Source organism: Lampetra fluviatilis, chromosome 9, assembly GCF_964198595.1.
Source record: "Lampetra fluviatilis chromosome 9, kcLamFluv1.1, whole genome shotgun sequence".
In the NCBI taxonomy this organism is placed as follows: Eukaryota; Metazoa; Chordata; class Hyperoartia; order Petromyzontiformes; family Petromyzontidae; genus Lampetra; species Lampetra fluviatilis.
In genome coordinates, this window is record NC_136283.1 from 574,152 (window position 1) to 594,377 (window position 20,226).

Here is a 20,226-nt window from a genome sequence, read left to right on the forward strand (position 1 = left end):
ACACTGTACACACTCAACCACATCCCCTTGGGGTGTTTATTTAAATATACGTTTACAATGTGTTCCCTAGATTTCAGTACGGAAAGTGGAGTGCACGAATAACAAAAGGAAAACTTAGAAACACATACACACATATACCTGTGCAGTAAGACATGCAACCTGGTTAAATGCTGTGCTACGATTGCATATTCACAGAACGCTAATACTAGCATTTAAACTTAATATGGTCATCATAGTGCAATGTGGTAACTTGTAGAAATTAAATTGTTCTTTAAGCTGTGTAGATGTATTACATCAGTAGTGTCGAGAGCACTTGAAATTCGTTAATCTGTTGTAGAACATTCATCATTCGAAGTTTATAATCTAGAATTTCTAGATGATCTTACTATTGCTTGACTACAATGTAGACTATCCTTATTTAAGTATATAAGTACCATCACATTTATACTTGCATCCTAGAATCTGGACACTGCAAGTACAGTATTACATTGTATAATCCAACATTTCGAAATTAATATAAATTAGTCTACACTCTGAACCCTCTTCACTGGATTCAATAAAAATCTTCATACTGTCGGGAATCTAAACACTAATGTGCTGCTCTAGCTAGTTCAGTACAATCTATATAATATACAATATGTCCATATACATGCAGTCTATACTGTCAGTAATCTCGACTCCTGGGTTGCACAAACATCTCACACGTCCAGCAGGAATCCCGACTCTCTCCACTACGGGACTCACATTAGCAGACAGTTCTAGAAACACACCGTTTACACACAGCATAGACACAGAGACTGCATGTGAACTGTGTACACACAGCATAGACACAGAGACTGCATGTGAACTGTGTACACACAGCATAGACACAGAGACTGCATGTGAACTGTGTACACACAGCATAGACACAGAGACTGCATGTGAACTGTGTACACACAGCATAGACACAGAGACTGCATGTGAACTGTGTACACACAGCATAGACACAGAGACTGCATGTGAACTGTGTACACACAGCATAGACACAGAGACTGCATGTGAACTGTGTACACACAGCATAGACACAGAGACTGCATGTGAACTGTGTACACACAGCATAGACACAGAGACTGCATGTGAACTGTGTACACACAGCATAGACACAGAGACTGCATGTGAACTGTGTACACACAGCATAGACACAGAGACTGCATGTGAACTGTGTACACACAGCATAGACACAGAGACTGCATGTGAACTGTGTACACACAGCATAGACACAGAGACTGCATGTGAACTGTGTACACACAGCATAGACACAGAGACTGCATGTGAACTGTGTACACACAGCATAGACACAGAGACTGCATGTGAACTGTGTACACACAGCATAGACACAGAGACTGCATGTGAACTGTGTACACACAGCATAGACACAGAGACTGCATGTGAACTGTGTACACACAGCATAGACACAGAGACTGCATGTGAACTGTGTACACACAGCATAGACACAGAGACTGCATGTGAACTGTGTACACACAGCATAGACACAGAGACTGCATGTGAACTGTGTACACACAGCATAGACACAGAGACTGCATGTGAACTGTGTACACACAGCATAGACACAGAGACTGCATGTGAACTGTGATCGTAGTAAGTGGAGCTGAGCAATGTAACAATCTGGTGAAGCGAGTGGCTTCTGTGGCGGGCGGCTCACGCAGCGGCCACGCGGGGCGCTGCCCCCCGGCCCCGCCCCCTCGCCCCCCCGGCCCCGCCCCCCTCGCCCCCGCCCTCGCCCGGACGCGGAACGAGAGGACGACTGCCCCTGTGTGTGTGTGCAGGTGTCTCCATCTCCTCCTCCTCCATCTTCCTCGTCACCCAGTCTCACTGCTCCCTCCTCCATCTTCCTCGTCACCCAGTCCCACCGCCTGCCCGTCCGCCTGCTCCCGTCAGCCCCTCGTCAGCCCCTCGCCGCCGTCGTTCGTGCCCCCTCCTCCGTCGTCCCCTCCCTTGAGCGACCAAAGCACAAGACGAGCAGCCGGCGCCATGAGCTTCCTATTGTGAGTTTCGTCTCCACAAACACTCTGCAAAGCGACACGCATACACCGTGTGCCTGTGACTGTTACTAGCATTGGGCTTGGGCTAGACAGGTCCTGCCTAGGAGATGCGGTGAGGCTGATGGTGAGCGGCAGGTCGGGGCTGTGGTGACAGGAATGGCAACTCGAGGAGGAGAGAGGAAGGCGAGCGAGAGAGAACGACCTCCTCCGGCGATGGAGCGATGAGATCGGCTGATGTGAAATACATCAGCTGATCGTCGTGTGGCAGCGCAGACAGAGAGTCGAAGGGTGGCAAAGACTTGGTAAAGACGCCGACACGGGCAATGGCTACTGCTGATGGTCCTTATCTCCCTGCGTACTGTACTCGCACTCCGTGTGTTGATGCGCGATACGTCGATGAAGATGAAAGCCATCGCAGCATCACGAGGATAGAGGGAATTCACTCGGTAGTGGATAAACAGCTGCCGCTGCTGACGATACTAATCTTAACACTATTTCGCCGCGTATGTGATAATGTGAGTGTGCGAGATGGCGTGAAGACGGCAGTGAGATTAGCAATCGTCCCGCGAGCTTGAGGGAATGGGGGAAACGTGAGACGATGTCCATCCAGCAGTGGATGAGACGATGTCTGCTACTCATGACGATGCTGCTGATCGTGATACCCTCGTGAACACCCCCCGTGAACACCACCCCCCCCCCCCCGTGAATACCACCACCCCCCCCCCCCCCCGTGAACACCACCCCCCCCCGTGAACACCACCCCCCCTCCCCGTGAACACCACCCCCTCTCCCCGTGAACACCACCCCCCCTCCCCGTGAACACCACCCCCCCCCGTGAATACCCCCCCCCCGTGAACACCACCCCCCCGTGAACACCACCCCCCCGTGAACACCACCCCCCCCCCGTGAACACCACCCCCCCCCCCGTGAACACCACCCCCCCCGTGAACACCACCGCCCCGTGAACACCACCCCCCCCCCCCGTGAACACCACCCCCCCCCCCGTGAACACCACCCCCCCCCGTGAATACCACCACCCGCATGAACACCACCGCCCCGTGAACACCACCCCCCCCCCCGTGAACACCACCCCCCCCCCCCGTGAACACCACCCCCCCCCCCGTGAACACCACCCCCCCCCCCCCCGTGAACACCACCCCCAGTGTCCCCGCCAGGACGAGCGCCATTGTGGTGCTCCCCTTCGTCCCCGCCGCACGGCGCGACGTGACGCAAAACGCCGGAGAGGAGACCCCCAACAACTCTCATCTAGCCCGAGCTCACACAGCCGGCACACACATGTACACGGCACGCACACATGTACACGGCACGCACACATGTACACGTCCAGTGAATCATTAGCACGGTGAAACACTTCATCACGCGAAGCCGGACGGAGTTCGTGACTCAGGCTTGTATAGGGCCTTGGCATCTTCCTCGTGTGCGCAGTGATGACGGGTGGCTTCGTGGCGTCTTACTTGCTGACATCACACACTGCACATTTAACTTGAATATTGCTTGTTTTACAATGTCAAGATTTTCCTGCGTTTTACATTTCCGAGGGTCGCCTACGCCGTTACCACTGTACCGTAGTCATAACATGGCTACAGTACAGGAGTGTAAGTTGATATCATCACCCATCAGCGGCCCAAGTGGGTCTCTCCCTGGCTAGTTGTGTCTAGATTGTAACGTCGGGGTCAGTGCACAGACACGCTGTTGTAATTGCACTTGTATTAGCAGACTGCCGGTGGAATGTCGCGATTTATGTCCCCATCCACATGACTTAATTTTCATTGGATGCAAACACGCGGAATTATTGTTTACAGAAACATGCAAATTAAACACGTGTACTCACGTACACGCATACTGTGCTTATACACGCATACTGTGCTTATACACGCATACTGTACTTGGCCATGGCTGATTGTGAAGACATAAAGACAAAGATCCCCCGTATAGCCTTAACATACTGTAGGGACAAGCGCTGTTAGCGAGCACCGATGAAGGCCGGCACGGCGCACGAGATGGTGGATGGCCACTCCCTCGTGATGTTTAAAAATCGCACCAGGTACTCATTCGAGGCAGAGTCTACCTAGGGGAAGCCCAGGACCGGTTCATATAATCGTCACTTGTGTTGGCCGTGAGCTGGAATCGAACTCTGGTGACCGGGTTGATATCGGATTGTGCGAACCGCTATCAACTACCGCTCCCCCTACATACATATACAGTACACACGCACCAACACAGTTATTCAAGTACTCATACAGAGATTTGCATTATACATATACTCGCTTATATATCAGTATAAACATACATTGTTTTATACATGTAAATAAAAGCCCGTACACTAACTTGCTCATATACATACACAAATCTATATATCATGGGACCTCCTTTTCCCGTAACAAAATATGAGAATAGGTTTCCCCCGTTTTTATTGGCAACAAAACAATTGTTAAGATGTTAAAACACCAAACTGAAACCTTGTACTCGTACAGAGCATACACAGCTCGGATGGACAAACCAGTTATGGCACAAATGTGAACCTTATTTGTGTTCCTTAGCCCCCCCCCCTCTGGCCCTCATAATTGTCTTGTGGGCCCATGGCATTTCCGCACAGGAATGGGAATCCTTTCTGAACGAGAGCGAACATGAAACCGTCATGGCTTAGGTGCAATTGTCAGCAGTGGAAACCGATGTCGATTGATCCATTCATTCGGCAGTCCCTTATTTAAACAATGTTGGCACACTGGTGGGCAGTGCCCTGAGATACAGGTCATGCTCACCATCGTTAAGCAAATATGCTGATTGTTGATGTATTACGATTATCAATGTTTCGAGGTACAAAACTGCTTAACTGCGGATTATTTTCCCCTGTGACCACACGCTATAGCTGATAAAACATTTTTTTAATATGCAGTGCAGTACTTACTGTACTTGTGAAATGTTATTGATGCATTCAAGTGTGGCATTTTAACATGAGTTTGACACAAAACACGCTGCTCAGGGTTGGTTAGTGCGTGTCATACCAGCAGAGTACGTTTTGTAATTTCCTGTAGAAATGACTGGTTCTCTGTGGGGGGGGGGGCGCTATGCTGCCCAGAACACACAGCTGAGGTCATGGAGAGTATGTCTCTTCCTGTTGTGGTGAACATTGTTTATATCAATAATGTACATTAGAAACAAAGCTAAATGTTATTTTCACTGCAGTACTCAACAGAGCAGACTTCAGTCTGTGACGGCAGTATTTAGTCGAACGGCAGTGTTCAAATATGAGCGTTCCCACTTCCCCACAGGCTCAGCCCGTCGTATTTACCTACATCTTCCATCCACGTGTGAATTGGGTAATTACACGTGACTTGTCACTAGTGAACGTTGTCCTGGACTACAGGGAGGCACGACAAGCTCAGTGAGATGGCTTCGCAGAGACTTGCACTGGAACAGAATCTGTCATCCGAGCCATAATTTCCTGGGTAGTCCATTGTAATAAGTGGCGATATCATGACTCAAGCCAATACATTTTTTTTTTCTCAAATCCTAAGGCTCAAGCTTAAAGTCCGTGTAATACCACCCGACTCCCAAACGGCGCTACTTTCTCTCCCTCCCAGCCTTTACGGCGGCTACTAGGTCACACGCAGTAGGGTCCCTGCATATATGTCTGATCAGTCTTCTTCTTTTCAATGCCTCCAGAACGATGCCTTCAGTCCACCTTTTCCATAAACGTCCTCTGCCTCTGTTGCCTTCAGCTATCATTTTCACTGATTTTGATGCAAATATGTTAGATGGCATTATTCTAACATGCCCACACCACAGCAATATCAATTCTTCCGTTTGTATTATAGTTCTTTCCATTTTCAGTTAATGTCTTGATGAATGAATTCCTTATGTTGTCCAGTCTGGTGACAGCAAAATCACGTCATCCCCTTCACAACCAGTTTTCACATAGTAGGTCAAAACACACATCGTTTTGCTTCTTCCCTCGCACTGCTTGACTTTGGAGTTGCATCCCAAAGTTTTTACAACCTCGTTAAAATTCAATAAATGTACACATTTACATTTTTTGCACATTTAACAGTGCTGTTTTTTTTAGTGACTTGGGATTTTGGGCCTGTGCTTAAGTAATCGTGATGCCAAAAAACATAAGCATGTATAATGTGGTGGCCTCGGATCAAACTATTGAGAACCTCCTGTGCTATAAGCCCTCTCCTTTCCATTTCTTCTGGCCCCTGCAGCAGCGGACGCTCGTCCAAAACATTCAAGCCGCGCAAGGCTCTGCCTGAGGGCTCACGCCAAGCGGAGCTGCTCAAGCACGCGGAGGCGACGCTGGGCTCTGGAAACCTGCGGCTCGCCGTCGCACTGCCCGAGGGAGAGGACCTCAACGAGTGGATCGCTGTCAACAGTAGGCCTTCCTCCGCGTGCCGGTGGTGATCGGATGGATGCAGATCCACGGGGTCCCGTTCACGTGCATCGAACGTTACGAGTCTCTTGAGAGTCCTGAGTTTGTTCGTAGTGAATAAATCTTCCTGAGCCCTGGGCCTTAAAGGAAGACGAAGTTCAAAGTAAAACACCTGCATGTGTAGTCTTTCCAAGTTAGACTATTTGTGCTGAGCATGTCTTCTCGCAAGCTTTCGCCATAGAATACTGTGGGAATATTCAACTCCTCAAGATGCAGTAGTGAGTGGCCAGAACTTGATAGAAGAAATGCTCTACACTCGACTTAAACCGGAAGAACACATTTTGATTTTGGTTGGCTTCGAAAACCTACATGTTAAACAGATGTTCCCTTCTAAATGCATGCCTAATATTGTGCTGGCCTGGCATGAATTGGAATATTTTTTTTATTGTTGCTCATCAGTGATGTCACAGCATTGACGGTGTGTTAAAACTTTGGAGTGACATCTCTAGAGTGCCATAATGACACTCGCATTTGTAATTTTGAAGTATGCTAAGCCTTCAACGCACATTGCACAGTGTGGGACACAGAGCCTAGATATGCACAATATCCACAAGGGATATTTGTTTTTTGGGTTTTGTCTTGTAATAGTGGCTCTGAAACTGTAAATTGTAGTAGAACTTTGAGCTTAAATGGCCCATCTAGCCTGTCAACGTTTTCGCCAGTTTTCCCATCTCCATTTATATAAAAGGCAAAGTTGTGAATGTGTGTCTGTTCAAAATGTTTAGCGTACTTCCCGACATGCAACAAAATGCAAATTTGCCATGTGGGTACTTTCCAGACTGTACACCATGCAAAAATTAAAAATATACACTTTTTTATTCTTTTGGGGGGGGGGGGAGCTCAATATTGCATATATTTTTTGCACGGTAAGTGAGCTGTGACATTAAATCTGTCACGTGACCCGCGTATGTGGAAGCGTAACGCATGTGTAGTGTAGCGGTTAGCGCGCTGCGCTACGAACCCGGCGACCCGAGTTCGATTCCCGCTCACGGCCACCACCAGTGACGATAATTTGAACCGGTCCTGGGCCTCCCCTAGGTCGACTCAGCCTCAAACGAGTAACTGTTGTGGTGTGGACATCGCCACTGGGGAGACAAAGGCGGCCGGGTGTGGTGAATCCAAGTCCCGGGCGAAGCCGGGTAGTACAGCTAGTTTGTTATATAATACACGTCTATAAAGAGACTGAGCACGTTTCCACACCCATGTTCATAAGAATACACACACGACAAGACAAGGATGCCTTTCATCGTTGTAACATCTTGGGCAAGTGCCAATTGAGTATCCGTTAAGGGGTTGGCATAGCACATGACACCGCAGCCGGCTCCGATTCCAAGCAAATGCAGAATGCCAAAGCCAGTCATGAGGAAGACATGCTGACACACGCGGGTGTACGGAGACACGCACACTCTCATACACGCACCCCCAACCGCGACCAAATTCCTGGCATCCAAAAATGTGGCGGCAAGCTGGACATAATTCGGCAGCAAGTCGCAACATTTGCATCCTCTTGCGAGACATGCAAACTCTCGTTGCCAACTGGGAAGCTTTCCTAATTGTGCACTTGCATGCGCACCTGGTGTTAATTACTGGAGAGCGCGAGCCACTCGGCATTTAGAGAACGGGCGGCAGCTGCTGACGCTGGCCCTGGGTCCACGCCAGGCCGGCACGCTTGATTTGGCTCACAGCTGCAATGTCAGAAAGGTAAACACACGGCTGGAAGTGGCTGCACGGTTCACTGGTGTCCCCGGGGCCTGTTGCGTTGCGGCATGTCGGCCCAACCCACTGCCACCCAGCCCTATGACCACCTACCCATAGCTCTGATGAAGAATTCATGTCTCGCTGAATATTTCATGGGTCGCTGGCAGACAGACTAGAGTAGGTCGCAAGTGACGCGTATCTAATGCTGTTGTGAGAGGTATACTTGATGTGTGCTGGATGTGGAAATAATTTATGGGGCACCAACCCAAACAGACCTGGCTTCGATCGTGGAGGTTCGACGATGTTGAACCTCTTAATCACAGCAACTCCAGCATCACGCCTCGCCATCGTGGGTTTTGTCTGCTCGCTCTGATGGTGGTTTCATTTCTACTTTTTTTTGTTTCTTTCCTGTTCTGTGTCTTTTCACAGCCGTGGACTTTTTCAACCAAATAAATATGCTCTTTGGAACTATCGCCGAGTTCTGCACAGAGCAGAGTTGTCCGGTTATGTCTGCAGGGCCCAAGTGAGTGCCACCCCTCCTTCACTAACACAAGTTAACAGCACTGTTCAGAGATAGCTCGACGGTCCGTAGCGAAGACCGGTGTTTTTTTTTATATTTCATAGTGACCTTATGGGTAATATTTGAAGCTTGTGACCAAATCACCCGGAATGCTTCCAATCTTGTCAGATCTCACAAGTTCTCAAGTTAAGCAGGGTTGAGCTTTGATAGCGCTTAGATAGAGTGCCAACCACCCACTAGCGAGTGGTCATAGCGATTGTATAGGGGCTATGTGGTGGGCGGTAGAGGGAAATGCAGCAACATCAATAGTTGTGCTGTACTTCTGCGTATCCACATCTCTGCTCTGAACCAACCCACATTGACCGGCGTGGTCAAGTAAGGTCAACCCACACAGGTAGTGGGGAGGACCTAATCCTGCAATGGATTGGCGGGAGTGCTGTACGCGCACATATTACAAAGTTAAGGTTTAGACTTTAGCGAACACCGTATTGCCACTGCTACTACTACTATTAATATGTTACCAGGTAAGGCCCACTGAGCTGTACAGCTCTTTTTCAGAAGCGACCTGACCACATAGCTCAACCAAGGGGCTTATCATGTGGAAATTGATAGCAGCCAAATACTCTAAAACGCAAGTTGATTCTAAATGTTGAGGGAAAAAACCAGCACTAGCCAGCCACTGCCACAGGAGCAACGGGGACTGTTTTGTTCCAGATAATGCTTCCAATCCATTGTTTGTAACATAGAATGTCCAAGGATGCAGGCCGACAAGTGCGTTTATTATTAAAAGCGCCGTCAGTATTCGAAGTCTGTGGGCAAGGGTTGATAGCTTAATCACGAGCATGGTGACAGGTGCGCACTAGCCAAATCCTGTAACTCCATTTGTCGCAAGGTCAGAGCGTGGGCTAAGGGGAAACTACTGTACGGGTATTTCGCATGTTTTTAGTTTCTGCGCAAGCAGCAGTCACATGACTTCCTGTAAACAGCTGTGACGTTTCTCCTTGAGGTTAGCTTCTCGCCATGGCGATAACACAAGGCCTGCCTGCCTGCCGCTTCCTTGTTCGTCGCTGTCAGCGTTTTACATAGCAACCAACGTGGCCTCCGCTACCTTTTTAACCTGGCTCTGTACGAGACACAGACGAGCACGATAAACAGAGACGACAAGTGCAAACTTAATGTTGGTGATGAATCATTCCCATCTGTTCCAATATTAGAGAGACCTCCACTTTCGTTGTTAACTCTGCCTTGCAATAACACATTGGCTGGAGCGGTGCCATGGTAGTTAACGCATTGCGCTCTGAGCCGGGCAAACCCGAGTTCGACTCCCGGCCAGTGCTATCATCACTTCACATCAAGGTGAGTTATATCCGAACTAGTCCTGGGTATCAGCTCCCCATGCCAGTTTGTATTATTTATCGTACCTTTAATGATTTTGTGAGGTAACATATTGGTCTTGTACCTTAATTTAGACAGAGGCCAATTTTGAACAAGGTTGTAAGAACCCTTGGACAGACACCCTAACCCTGTAGAGTAAGCTGACCCCACGGGGAGGGGGGAAGTCATTGCTTCGATATAATTTTTTACCGCGATGTTCAAATAATATATAGTATACTGACCCCTGCGGTCCAAATTCTATGGGGTCAACATTACGACATCTCCGGTAGGTACGAGTACCACTGGGCCGACGGCACAAACATCAAGCGCCCCATCAAGTGCTCGGCGCCCAAGTACATCGACTACCTCATGACATGGGTGCAGGACCAGCTGGACGATGAGGCGCTCTTCCCCAGCAAGATCGGTGAGCAGCCGCCGCCGCCACCCTCTGATTCCCAGAGGGAAAGGGCGGTATAGGAACTTCATGCTCCCTTTATAGTGTAAACAATTAAGAGTATTAATTCGATTGTTTACAGATACATTTTGGGCTGAAGCATGGGTAGAGAAGTTTAAAATTTTATATTTGGTTAAGACCATTGACTCGTTCATTAAGCCACATTATCTTCCCCCTGACAATACCCAAACCCCACGAACCTGCTACACAATTTGCCCTCATCACAAATATTCTTACACTACAAGTCGGACATGACAATCATTTGGTTGACTTTTAGGGTCTAATGATCAAAACAATTTACTTCAAGAGTCACGCTCCACAACTTTGAAATTAGGCATTACAACTTTGTATTCGATATTAAAAAATATACATTTTAAAACAATCTTAGTAAGTCTGACTTCCCAAACAAAAAATAATATATTGTTTATAAAATCTTGTCACAGTAATCATATTTATTGTTTTATCCCAGATCTTACTCTGTGTCACTCGCTGGAGGTTGTGTAAAACTTAAACTACTTTGTCTTGTTTCTCCGCCTAGACGTTGCGACATGAGAACATTTACTATTGCTACTACCCAGCCACCCCGCGCACCCTGACCAACTTCCAACAAAGTCCGCCCTCACCTGACCCACGTCCCCACCTGCCCGCAGGTGTGCCCTTTCCCAAGAACTTCCTGTCGGTGGCCAAGATGATTCTGCGGCGGCTGTTCCGCGTGTACGCTCACGTGTACCACCAGCACTTCGGCATCGTCACGCAGCTGCAGGAAGAGGCGCACCTCAACACCTCCTTCAAGCACTTCATCTACTTTGTGCAGGTGGTGTCCCCATTGCCCGTCCTGCTTTGCGCGTTCCACCGCCACCCACACCACCTCGGAGGAACGGCACGCGTGTCGTCCTTCGGGAGAGACGTCCTAAACAATGCTGCGCATTTGCCGGGCTGCTTTATGCAAATACCGTCCCCGAAACATTTTCTCTATGGTGCGGCGCTCCGTGGTTACCGACCGTTGGGGGCATGCAGTGTGCAAGTGGATTAATTGGCATAGGAGTGGGAATGGTCATCATGCATGGGCTGAATGTGGGAAAGGGGTGGGGAGGGGTCACTCCTTGGAGTTGAGAAACACTGTTCAGGGGGACCTCTTCTTAAAAATAAATATTGACCTTAAATCTTGACTTTAAGCTTTCGGGACTGCAGGAATTCATCTTCTTTGGGTCTTTCGGTAAAGTCACGGAGCAACAAAAGCGGTCGATGACGACCTCTTTTGTTGCGATCGAAACGTCGTAGTTTTTTGTTATTTTCTAAGAACCTATCCACGTGACTTTACCGAAAGACCCAAAAAATATCAATATTGACCTTATTTATTTGGCCGTTCACCTGTAAGTGGACTCATTTGATGTCTAGACTTTGGGTAAAGCCAGGATAGAGCAAGAAGGATCCTACGGCTATTTGCTTTTTGTTGTTGTTGAGACTCCGCATCAACGGCAGTCACGAGACTTCTGAAAAACGGCCGTGGTATTTCTTCTGCAAAGTTGCTCCGAGGTCAGCCTCTGTGTTTCCACAAGGGCACCGGGCCTGCGGCACCGCACCGTTTAAATTTCCACCTTTGCCCAACGGAAACCAGCACGGCCAAGTGAAGCGCGCTCCGTTGAACATCAGCTAGGGGAAGTATGACCGGTCTGCTACAACCGCCGTAACCCGCTCCTCCCCCCCCAACCCCTCCGGTCCCCTCCCGTCCCCTCCCCTACTGCGCACCATCTCATCCTCTTCCTAAGGAGTTCAACTTGATCGATCGGAGGGAGCTGGCGCCGCTGCAGGACCTCATTGAGCGTCTCACCGCCAAGGACAGATAGACGGACCGCACAGCTCTCGCCACGGTCACCGCCACCGTCCGTCGCCGACAAAACCACTGCCCGTCGCCGGCCACGACGAAAGCCCCGGAGTGAACGATCCACGGCGCGTGCGGTTGAAGCAGCAATACCCGAGGGGGGGCGGCGGTGGCGTCATTGCGGAGACGGCGCCACCGGTGCGGGCGACGCATTCCTCCTTTCCTCTCCCGCCCACACGGAGCTCCCATCGCCCCCACCCTGAAACGTTCCGATCCTCTTTCCGTTGTACAGAGTCCTATGTACCAGGTGACCCAACCAGTTGTGCGAGCAGAGGTGTACTGGGTGATTTTATTGTAATTGTTTTCGATTTTCTCTTTATTTTTTTTTGGTTAGCTTCATTGCTTTGTTTAAATTGCATAATGATTTTATGGCCAGGATCTGTAACAAAAAAAAATCCTCGATTTCGTTGGAAAGTAAGAGTTTTGACGTACCACATGAAGGTGAAAGGACAGTGTGTTCATCGTTATTCGTTTTATTTTGTACCATTAATATATTTTAACAATATTTCACTTATTTTAGTTGATGGTAATGTTATGAACAAAGATATACCTAGTTTTAGCAGGCTTTTACGTTTTAGTGCATGTGTGTAGGAAGCTTTGAGCTCACCTCGGACGTGTGGCGATACAGGCGTGCTTGCGTGTGATGTCGTACGACATTGTTAGCGTTTATCGATCGACATTGTCCATTTTCAGCGGAGTGAGGGTGGAAAAAAAGTGCCTTTCTTGCCGGGTCGACGCGCCCGTTGACGTCTCCCACGACTGCGGAGAACGATGCGCAGCAGCCCACATTTGCGGTGCAGATGCTAAAAGGCCTTGTAAACACCTGTACTCGCACAGTTGCATCCATAAATGTGTTTGAGGAGTCTCAGTTTGTGCCGGCTTGACAATGATGGGCCGAACACAATGCTGCCTCCTTGACAAACGTTGCCCTGATTTTAAACTGGGGTCAAAAAACTTCAGATGACAACTTGATGGAAGGAACACGGATTGCTTGCAAATTAAAATCGCAAAGCCTCGTGGAAGGCAAACACATTTCTGGATGAAAACACAGTTTGTCAGTGTTCTGAGCCTTTTAGTGCCACAAGTAAACGCATCTGGAAGACATCGACGTGTGATTTGGCAGGTCTGGGTGTACAATTGGGACACAGAAAACTTTAGCGCTTGGTCGGTCGGTTAGTCCCCCCCCCCCACCTGACGTTCCACATTGCTGCCTGTCGTTCGTGACAGCGCTGCCATAAACTTTACTGCGGAGACATTTCCCCGGCACCGTCCCCTGCCTGGGCCGCTCGTCGGGGTCTCTGCTCGAGTTGCACCACTGCCTGTGCAGTTTCGTTTTGCGGCTGAATAATGCCGGTCTGGCCCACCAGCACCAGTACAGCTTGTGTTTTTTTGGGACGTAGGCTTTTTCATGGGATATTACAATTTTAATTGACTCGTGCGCTCTATAGGTTAACTTTTAGCGTTATGAAGGTCATCAAGCATCGGTTAAAACAGTGTTTTGCTCGGATTTGTTAACAACTGCCTTAACCTTGGGGGTGCGTGAAGGAGTTTTTCATTGAACTCATTCGGGCAAAGCAGTTCCTAACAAAGCGCGTTATTAACTCGTAGGAGGAGTCGTTTGCTCGCTTAAGGATTGCTCGTGGATTGTACGAGGCTCACGTGATCGTGACTGCATGCAGCCCCCCAACACCCGGGGGGTCAGATCCACACCCTCCAGGATGAGCCCAGGGTTTTCCTGGGCACGACCACATGGGGGTATGATTTTTTTTATAAGCGTCGTTTTCCGTTCCTAAAGAAATACATTTTGAGTTCGTTTTAAGAGTAAAATAAAATGCGGTGCGAACTCAACGTTTCCCGCCCGTTCATTTTGTGTGGGTGCATGCGTGGGTGGGTGGCGTGTGGGGGTGGGTGGCGTCTGCGTGTGTGGGTTCGTGCATCAAGTCCGTGCTTGTTTCAGTGCCGCCAGCATTCTGAGTCGGCAGGTTGCTGTCAATACAAAAGCGGAAAATGGAAAGACGATGATTGAGAATGTGGGGAGTGGCAAAGAGGGTGGGGCACCAGGAGACAACTGAATAGTTCAGCAGTTCCACTGCTGGATTATGTTTTCCGCTTGACGACCGCTTGTGTTGCGATCGAAACGTGATTTATTTTATTTTCTACCTACGTGACTTTACCAAAAGAACCAAAGAGTATGAATAGCAGCCCTCCTATGCCGTATCCTCACCACTCTCCCCTACTCCACATCTGTCGCGCTGCCAAACCCAAGATTTACTGTTTGTGTTTAGTGCCCAAACACTTGCGCTTGTTTACCCAGAAAAGCCTCACTGATTCTCATCTACCAAGTTTTCGAAGCAGGGATTATGATTGCTATGTATATTCCAATGGAGTACTTTATGGGTAATTTTTCAATTTGGACCATGACACCAGCATCAAATCGCCTACTCTTGCGAGTGACATCACAGGATTTTTCACGTCCTCTGAAGTGGACGGCACGCAGTAGTTTCATGGTAAATACACCGATAGTATTAGTCGAGGCAGCCTCTGAGTTCGAACCGCAAATCTCTTGCAACAAGCGGCGAACTCACTCCTGTACCGCAAGTCTGTCCGAGAAATGACTGCTGTGGTGTCGTGGAGAACTCGCTGGACTTGTAATCCAAAGGTCACAGGTCAGTTGGCCGTCCTGCAGCAAGAGGTCAACGGTGCAGCCAGTCTCCTCTCGCCTGGCCACTCAGCAGTAGGTACACCCCAGTTGATCGGCAGGTCATGTGTGGTGGGGTAAAGTGTGGGTAAATCTTGACTTAAAGCTTTCGTGACTGCAGGCATTCATATTCTTTGGGTCTTTCGGGAAAGCCACGAAGATAGGTCACTCGCCACTGATGTCATCTTCGTTGAGTGTGAACACGCGGGTCGACGGATGGGTCCGTCACGTGAACATTCAGAGACAGCTTCATAGCTCAAAGGATTTCATCCAGTCTGAATATAGATTTTGATCTTTTCTGATTAAGCCACTCTAGGCTTCAAATGTAAGTTGCAATGTCTGAACACGTGGGATTGCGTACAGTACACAGTACAAAACAATCATGTGCAGTACGCAGATCAATTGGTGACGCTGCTTAACAATGTAAATTGCCATAAATTGGTTTCAAATAATATATAATCGATCATATATACTGAAAGACCCAAAGAATATATAATCGGTGACGTTTCAGGAAATATCCCTTCATGGCACATGCATGGCGAAGAGACCGGTGGGTGTGTAAGAGTGAGAGATTGCAGCACACACACGATGGGGCCTGATGAAAACGAGACGTCCTCGCCGTGCCTCTTGAAGGCGAGAGTTTAGAACGTGGCCCTGTCCGTGCAGTGCACGGCGCGGGACGGCGGGAGGCAGCAGCGAGCTAGAGGGCCGCGCCCCTTGGGGCTGGGTGGGGTGGGGGGGCTTTAATTACCGGACTCGCGTTCATTTGTGTCCGGCCACTCGGGTCAACAAACGGATGTGTTTGACACGTGGCGAATGTCGCGGCCTTATCGTGGCTGGGGGTGTCCGCGTGCTAACTCGTTACAAATGAATGGTAAACATTGACTTTTCTTGCGTGCTTTGATGCTGGCCCTTTTGTTAAAATCCATGTACACCGTAAGGGGCAGTCCATAAATGACATGCCATTTTGGACCCCCCCCTCTCGTCACACAGCGTCACAAAGTCAGACCCCCCCCCCCTCAAATATGACGTCACAAAGCTCTACCCCCCCCCCCCCCCCAAATAAAACATGCTTCAAATCGCTTTAAACTAGTCATTGTAGTGCGTATTTAATGTGCCGCTGCACTGATGTCGGAGAAAACATTTATTAAAAAGTCTTTAATTAAGTAGAACGTGTTGTCTATATTTATTTAAAGTTGCGCATTTTTATGTGACGTCACATTTCTGACACACCCCCCCCCCCAGGTGCGTGACGTCATTTATGGACAGCCCCTAAAATGTGAAATGCTTCCGATGACAGGACGGCAAACTTTCCTGCAGTCTCAAGCAGGACTTTTAAAGAGTCGATGTCCGTTTGAGCCGGCCGCGGGTGTCTCCTCGTGCCCTGCGAACCGCTGAGGAGGCAGTCGCCAGGGTTGGTGGATCACGCAAATGTTGCGAAAGTTCCTTCCCAGAGTGTAACCCCACGAGTGCCACGGGGCAATGTTCGATCCCCGCACAGTTGGCGGGGAGTCAGTTTGGGTCACTGGTTCCTCCTGGCGAGCCAGGGTATGACACCTCGACGCAAGTGTGATCCGCCAACCCCATGATGATGCCACCTGGCAACCCTTTAGCATAATGCACTGAGAGTTGCTCTCTTCTGCCACCGAGATATTCTTCTTCGCATAAAGTCCCGTGTTTTTAGATCTCAGAGATGGCAAGCCGAGACGATGATGCTGTTGAAGCAGCCGTCTCTCGTTCCCAATGTCCCTCGCGCTCCATCTCCTCCGCGCGTTCAGCAGTTTGATGGACACGATGCAGTGTTGGGTGCAGACTAATTTCCGCATGGAATGGGTAGGCACATTACAAATAGCCGACAGCCCACGGCGATACATATACAGTGGATGTGGTGTGCCGGGTGCAGTAATAATCCATGGTCGAGGTCTCGAAGCAGAGATCCCAGCCCCGCGCGTGGAGACAGCACTGCGGAGCATCGAGTCGCGGCCGCCTCCACCCTGACCTGACCACGTGCGAGTGTCACTGAAGTGGTCATCACGCAATCACTCAATTAAGTAGCGACTCTTCCGTGCAGTTAGGTTGTCGTAAAGTACACGGAGTCTCTATGAGCAAGTGAGAACCCGTGAGCAGTCTCGTTTCCCAAGAGGGGCCTGGGTGTGTGCGTGGCAGTCCAAGAACGTGGATGTTTGCATCTCTGTTGCATGTTGCCGTTCTGTGATAACCACGTGTTCTTGTGCTCCTATTTGTGCTTTTCGGTAGTATGCTTATGACCAGCTCCGGTTTGGCAGCAGAGGTCTCACTCCGAATCAGTTGGGCGGCTTTATATTTTAATCAGCTGCGTAATGCTGTGTGGAAGTTACCTGGTCTGTCGCCCCACACGAAGCTCTGCGTCTTCTCGGTCACAGCCTTGCGCTCCCTTCTCTTTTCTGGGGTCACTTGGAACCCTCCAATGGAATATTTGCGCCGGTTTGAAATCTTCAGGCTGGCCTGCCTACGATCAATCCTAGGTTGAACCAGGCTGAATTGTGTGAGCTCACGAATCCTTGGAAGGCCTGGACACATTCCCATCAGTGAGCTCCTCCGGCAGGCAAGGCTGCATTGGCTGGGTCATGTAGCACGCATGCCCAGCCACCGCATGCCCAAGTAGCTTCTGTTTGGCCGCATAAAGGGGGCTAAACGAGAACGACACGGGCTGGAAAAGAGATGGACGGATGCGGTAGATGATGTGGAGCCGAGTGGACTTGCCGATGACTGGTATCAACGGTTTCAAGATTGGCATCTATGGAGGAGGCTCGTGAAAGACTCTGCTACTGGGCAGTTGGAGGCAGTCGCCCTCCAACTGCAGAGGAGATTATCGACGCTCACGAGGGCAGCGCCAGGCGGCTAAAATTCTGCAAGTTGGCACAGTGGGGGGCACAGGTTTAGTATCTGCCAGTCATCCGAGTCGGTCAACCTATGGCACCTGGATGTCACATGACCTCCTGTCAGCCAGCCTTCGACATTTCACGTGGCCTCCGCGTACACCTAGCCTGGCACAAGCACCGTGGTGACGCCACCAGAACTTAGTGGCCAATGGCAGCTGTTGTTGTGGGGAGCGGTCGTGTAGTTAGGGTTCTGCGCTTCGAACCCGGCTACCAGAGTTCGATTCCAGATTACGGCCAACACGAATGTCAAATATGTGAATCAGTCCTGTGGTTCCTCTAGGTCGACTCGGCCTCAAATCAGGAATTGGTGCGGTGTGTAAACATCAGCACTGGGGAGGAAATGACTATGCGTGTGTCCCTTGCCGCATAGACACACCCCGTACAACCTTAACAGACTGTTGGGGCAAATGCTGTTAGCGAGCACCTATTAAGGCAAACACGACACACAAGCGTGGGTGGCCAGCACCACACGCGACCGCCTTTGTTTCACTGATTAGTGTTTATACACCGCACCAGGTACCCATTTAAGGTTGAGTCGACCTCTATAGGGAGGGGCCCAAGGACCGGTTCAGATATTCGTCACGGATGTCGGCTGTGAGTGGGAATCGAACTCCAATCACCACTGTGTTTGTAGCGCACTGCACTAACGACGACCGCTCCCCACACACGCACAAATCCTCTCACATTCTCTCCCACACTCCATACAGCGCACTCATCGAAGAACGCGCGCACACCGCGACACACGCCCATCCAGTACAAACGCACGGTGGTGTGGCCGCAGTTCGTACAAGCAGCTTGTTTAATAATTCATACGTTTGAAGCATAGTAAATCTTAAATCACGCTCTTTGTTTGCGTATCTCCTATTATAAAGTAATATCTTAACAGTACGTGAATCGTAAAAAGCCACCGCCATCTGAGAATGACAGCAGACTAATAAGGGAAGCCACTGCACTCCGCTCTCAACCATCGCTCGTCCCCGAGTCTGTGACTGAACACGCAGCGCGATGGGGGGTGGGGGGGGGGGTCCCGGAACGCGTTGCTGCCTGGGTCAGCAGCTGGGTTGGCGGTGGAGGTCTAGGCCAGGGGTTCCAAACACGATTGTGCATTCATGTGGCAGCTCACGACCTCAGCTAGAGGAGGTTGCAAACTCCACCCCGGGTCTTCAAGTCTCACACGGCAATTAGTCAAATGAGGCCAAACCAATTTCACATGTGGGTTACACTTGTGGTGGTATAACTTTAACGGTTCCAATTTGTTTACGTGGAAATAACAGTTAATTTCGATAACCATTGGAAGTGGGTGGATTATCAAATAATGAACCCTTCTGAGCCATATAAATAGTACATCAGTGCTACTCAAGATTTGCTACCTTGGGGGGTACTAATTCATCACATGCTGCGATCAGTTTAAAATCGTAAAGGAATCTACCTGCACATGCCGCATCACCTGAGAATGGAAAACACAGCGCAGAGCTTGCAGCCTCTCTTCAACCTCGAGCTCTGAACCACCACAAACTTCTTAGAATTCCAGGGGCTAGCCTCCTGAAGCTGTAGGAGCCTCCCTCGTCCAATGCACAGGGATCGAGGTCCCCCCCTCCCCCACGGAGTGCTGGAGACCATGAACTCGGTGCGGCCGTGTGGCAATCGCTGACCCACAGTGGCACCACAATCGCCGGGGCAACGACGAGCGGCAGAATCTCCTGACCGTCGCATCGCAAAGCCAGTCAGCTGTGAGAGTTCATGGAAACCGAGAGGAACCACACGGAGCCACACGTGTGTCTCTCATCACCCACCCTGACCGCCAACATCACCACTGTAGTAAAGTGGAAACCACCCCCCCTACTGAACAGATAAACCAGGTCGAGCGATGGGAACGGCTCGGGGAGCGCCCGACTCGGTGAGGATGGATCTGACCGCCACTCAAATCAGGGATGGATTTCTCTGGAGCCCGGACAACACGATCGATCCTCAAGACGCATTCATGTTCCCATTCATGCTGCGACAAGAAGCAGCCTTCACGTGACCTCCAGACGCACACTGCTGGATTTACCTTCGCAAGGGTTATCCCGCACCTCCGATTAGCACGGTTGGCTACGTACGAGAAGGAAGTTCAACGCACGCACGTACATTCGTTTCCACACATCCGGTGTTTGTCTCTCTTTACACAGACTCCACGTGGTGGAA

At 49.8% G+C, this 20,226-nt stretch overlaps 1 protein-coding gene across 1 annotated transcript; it reads left to right on the forward strand.

Annotated features, from left to right (window-relative positions):
- Positions 1 to 1,757: 1,757 nt before the first annotated feature.
- Positions 1,758 to 14,266, forward strand: LOC144934087 (MOB kinase activator 1B). The gene is made up of 6 exons (XM_078859468.1): positions 1,758 to 2,045; positions 6,272 to 6,438; positions 8,623 to 8,716; positions 10,378 to 10,511; positions 11,192 to 11,355; positions 12,311 to 14,266. Exons 1-6 carry the CDS (start codon positions 2,032 to 2,034, stop codon positions 12,386 to 12,388), a joined length of 651 nt encoding a protein of 216 aa, XP_078715594.1. The 5' UTR covers positions 1,758 to 2,031; the 3' UTR covers positions 12,389 to 14,266.
- The last annotated feature ends 5,960 nt before the right edge of the window (positions 14,267 to 20,226 follow it).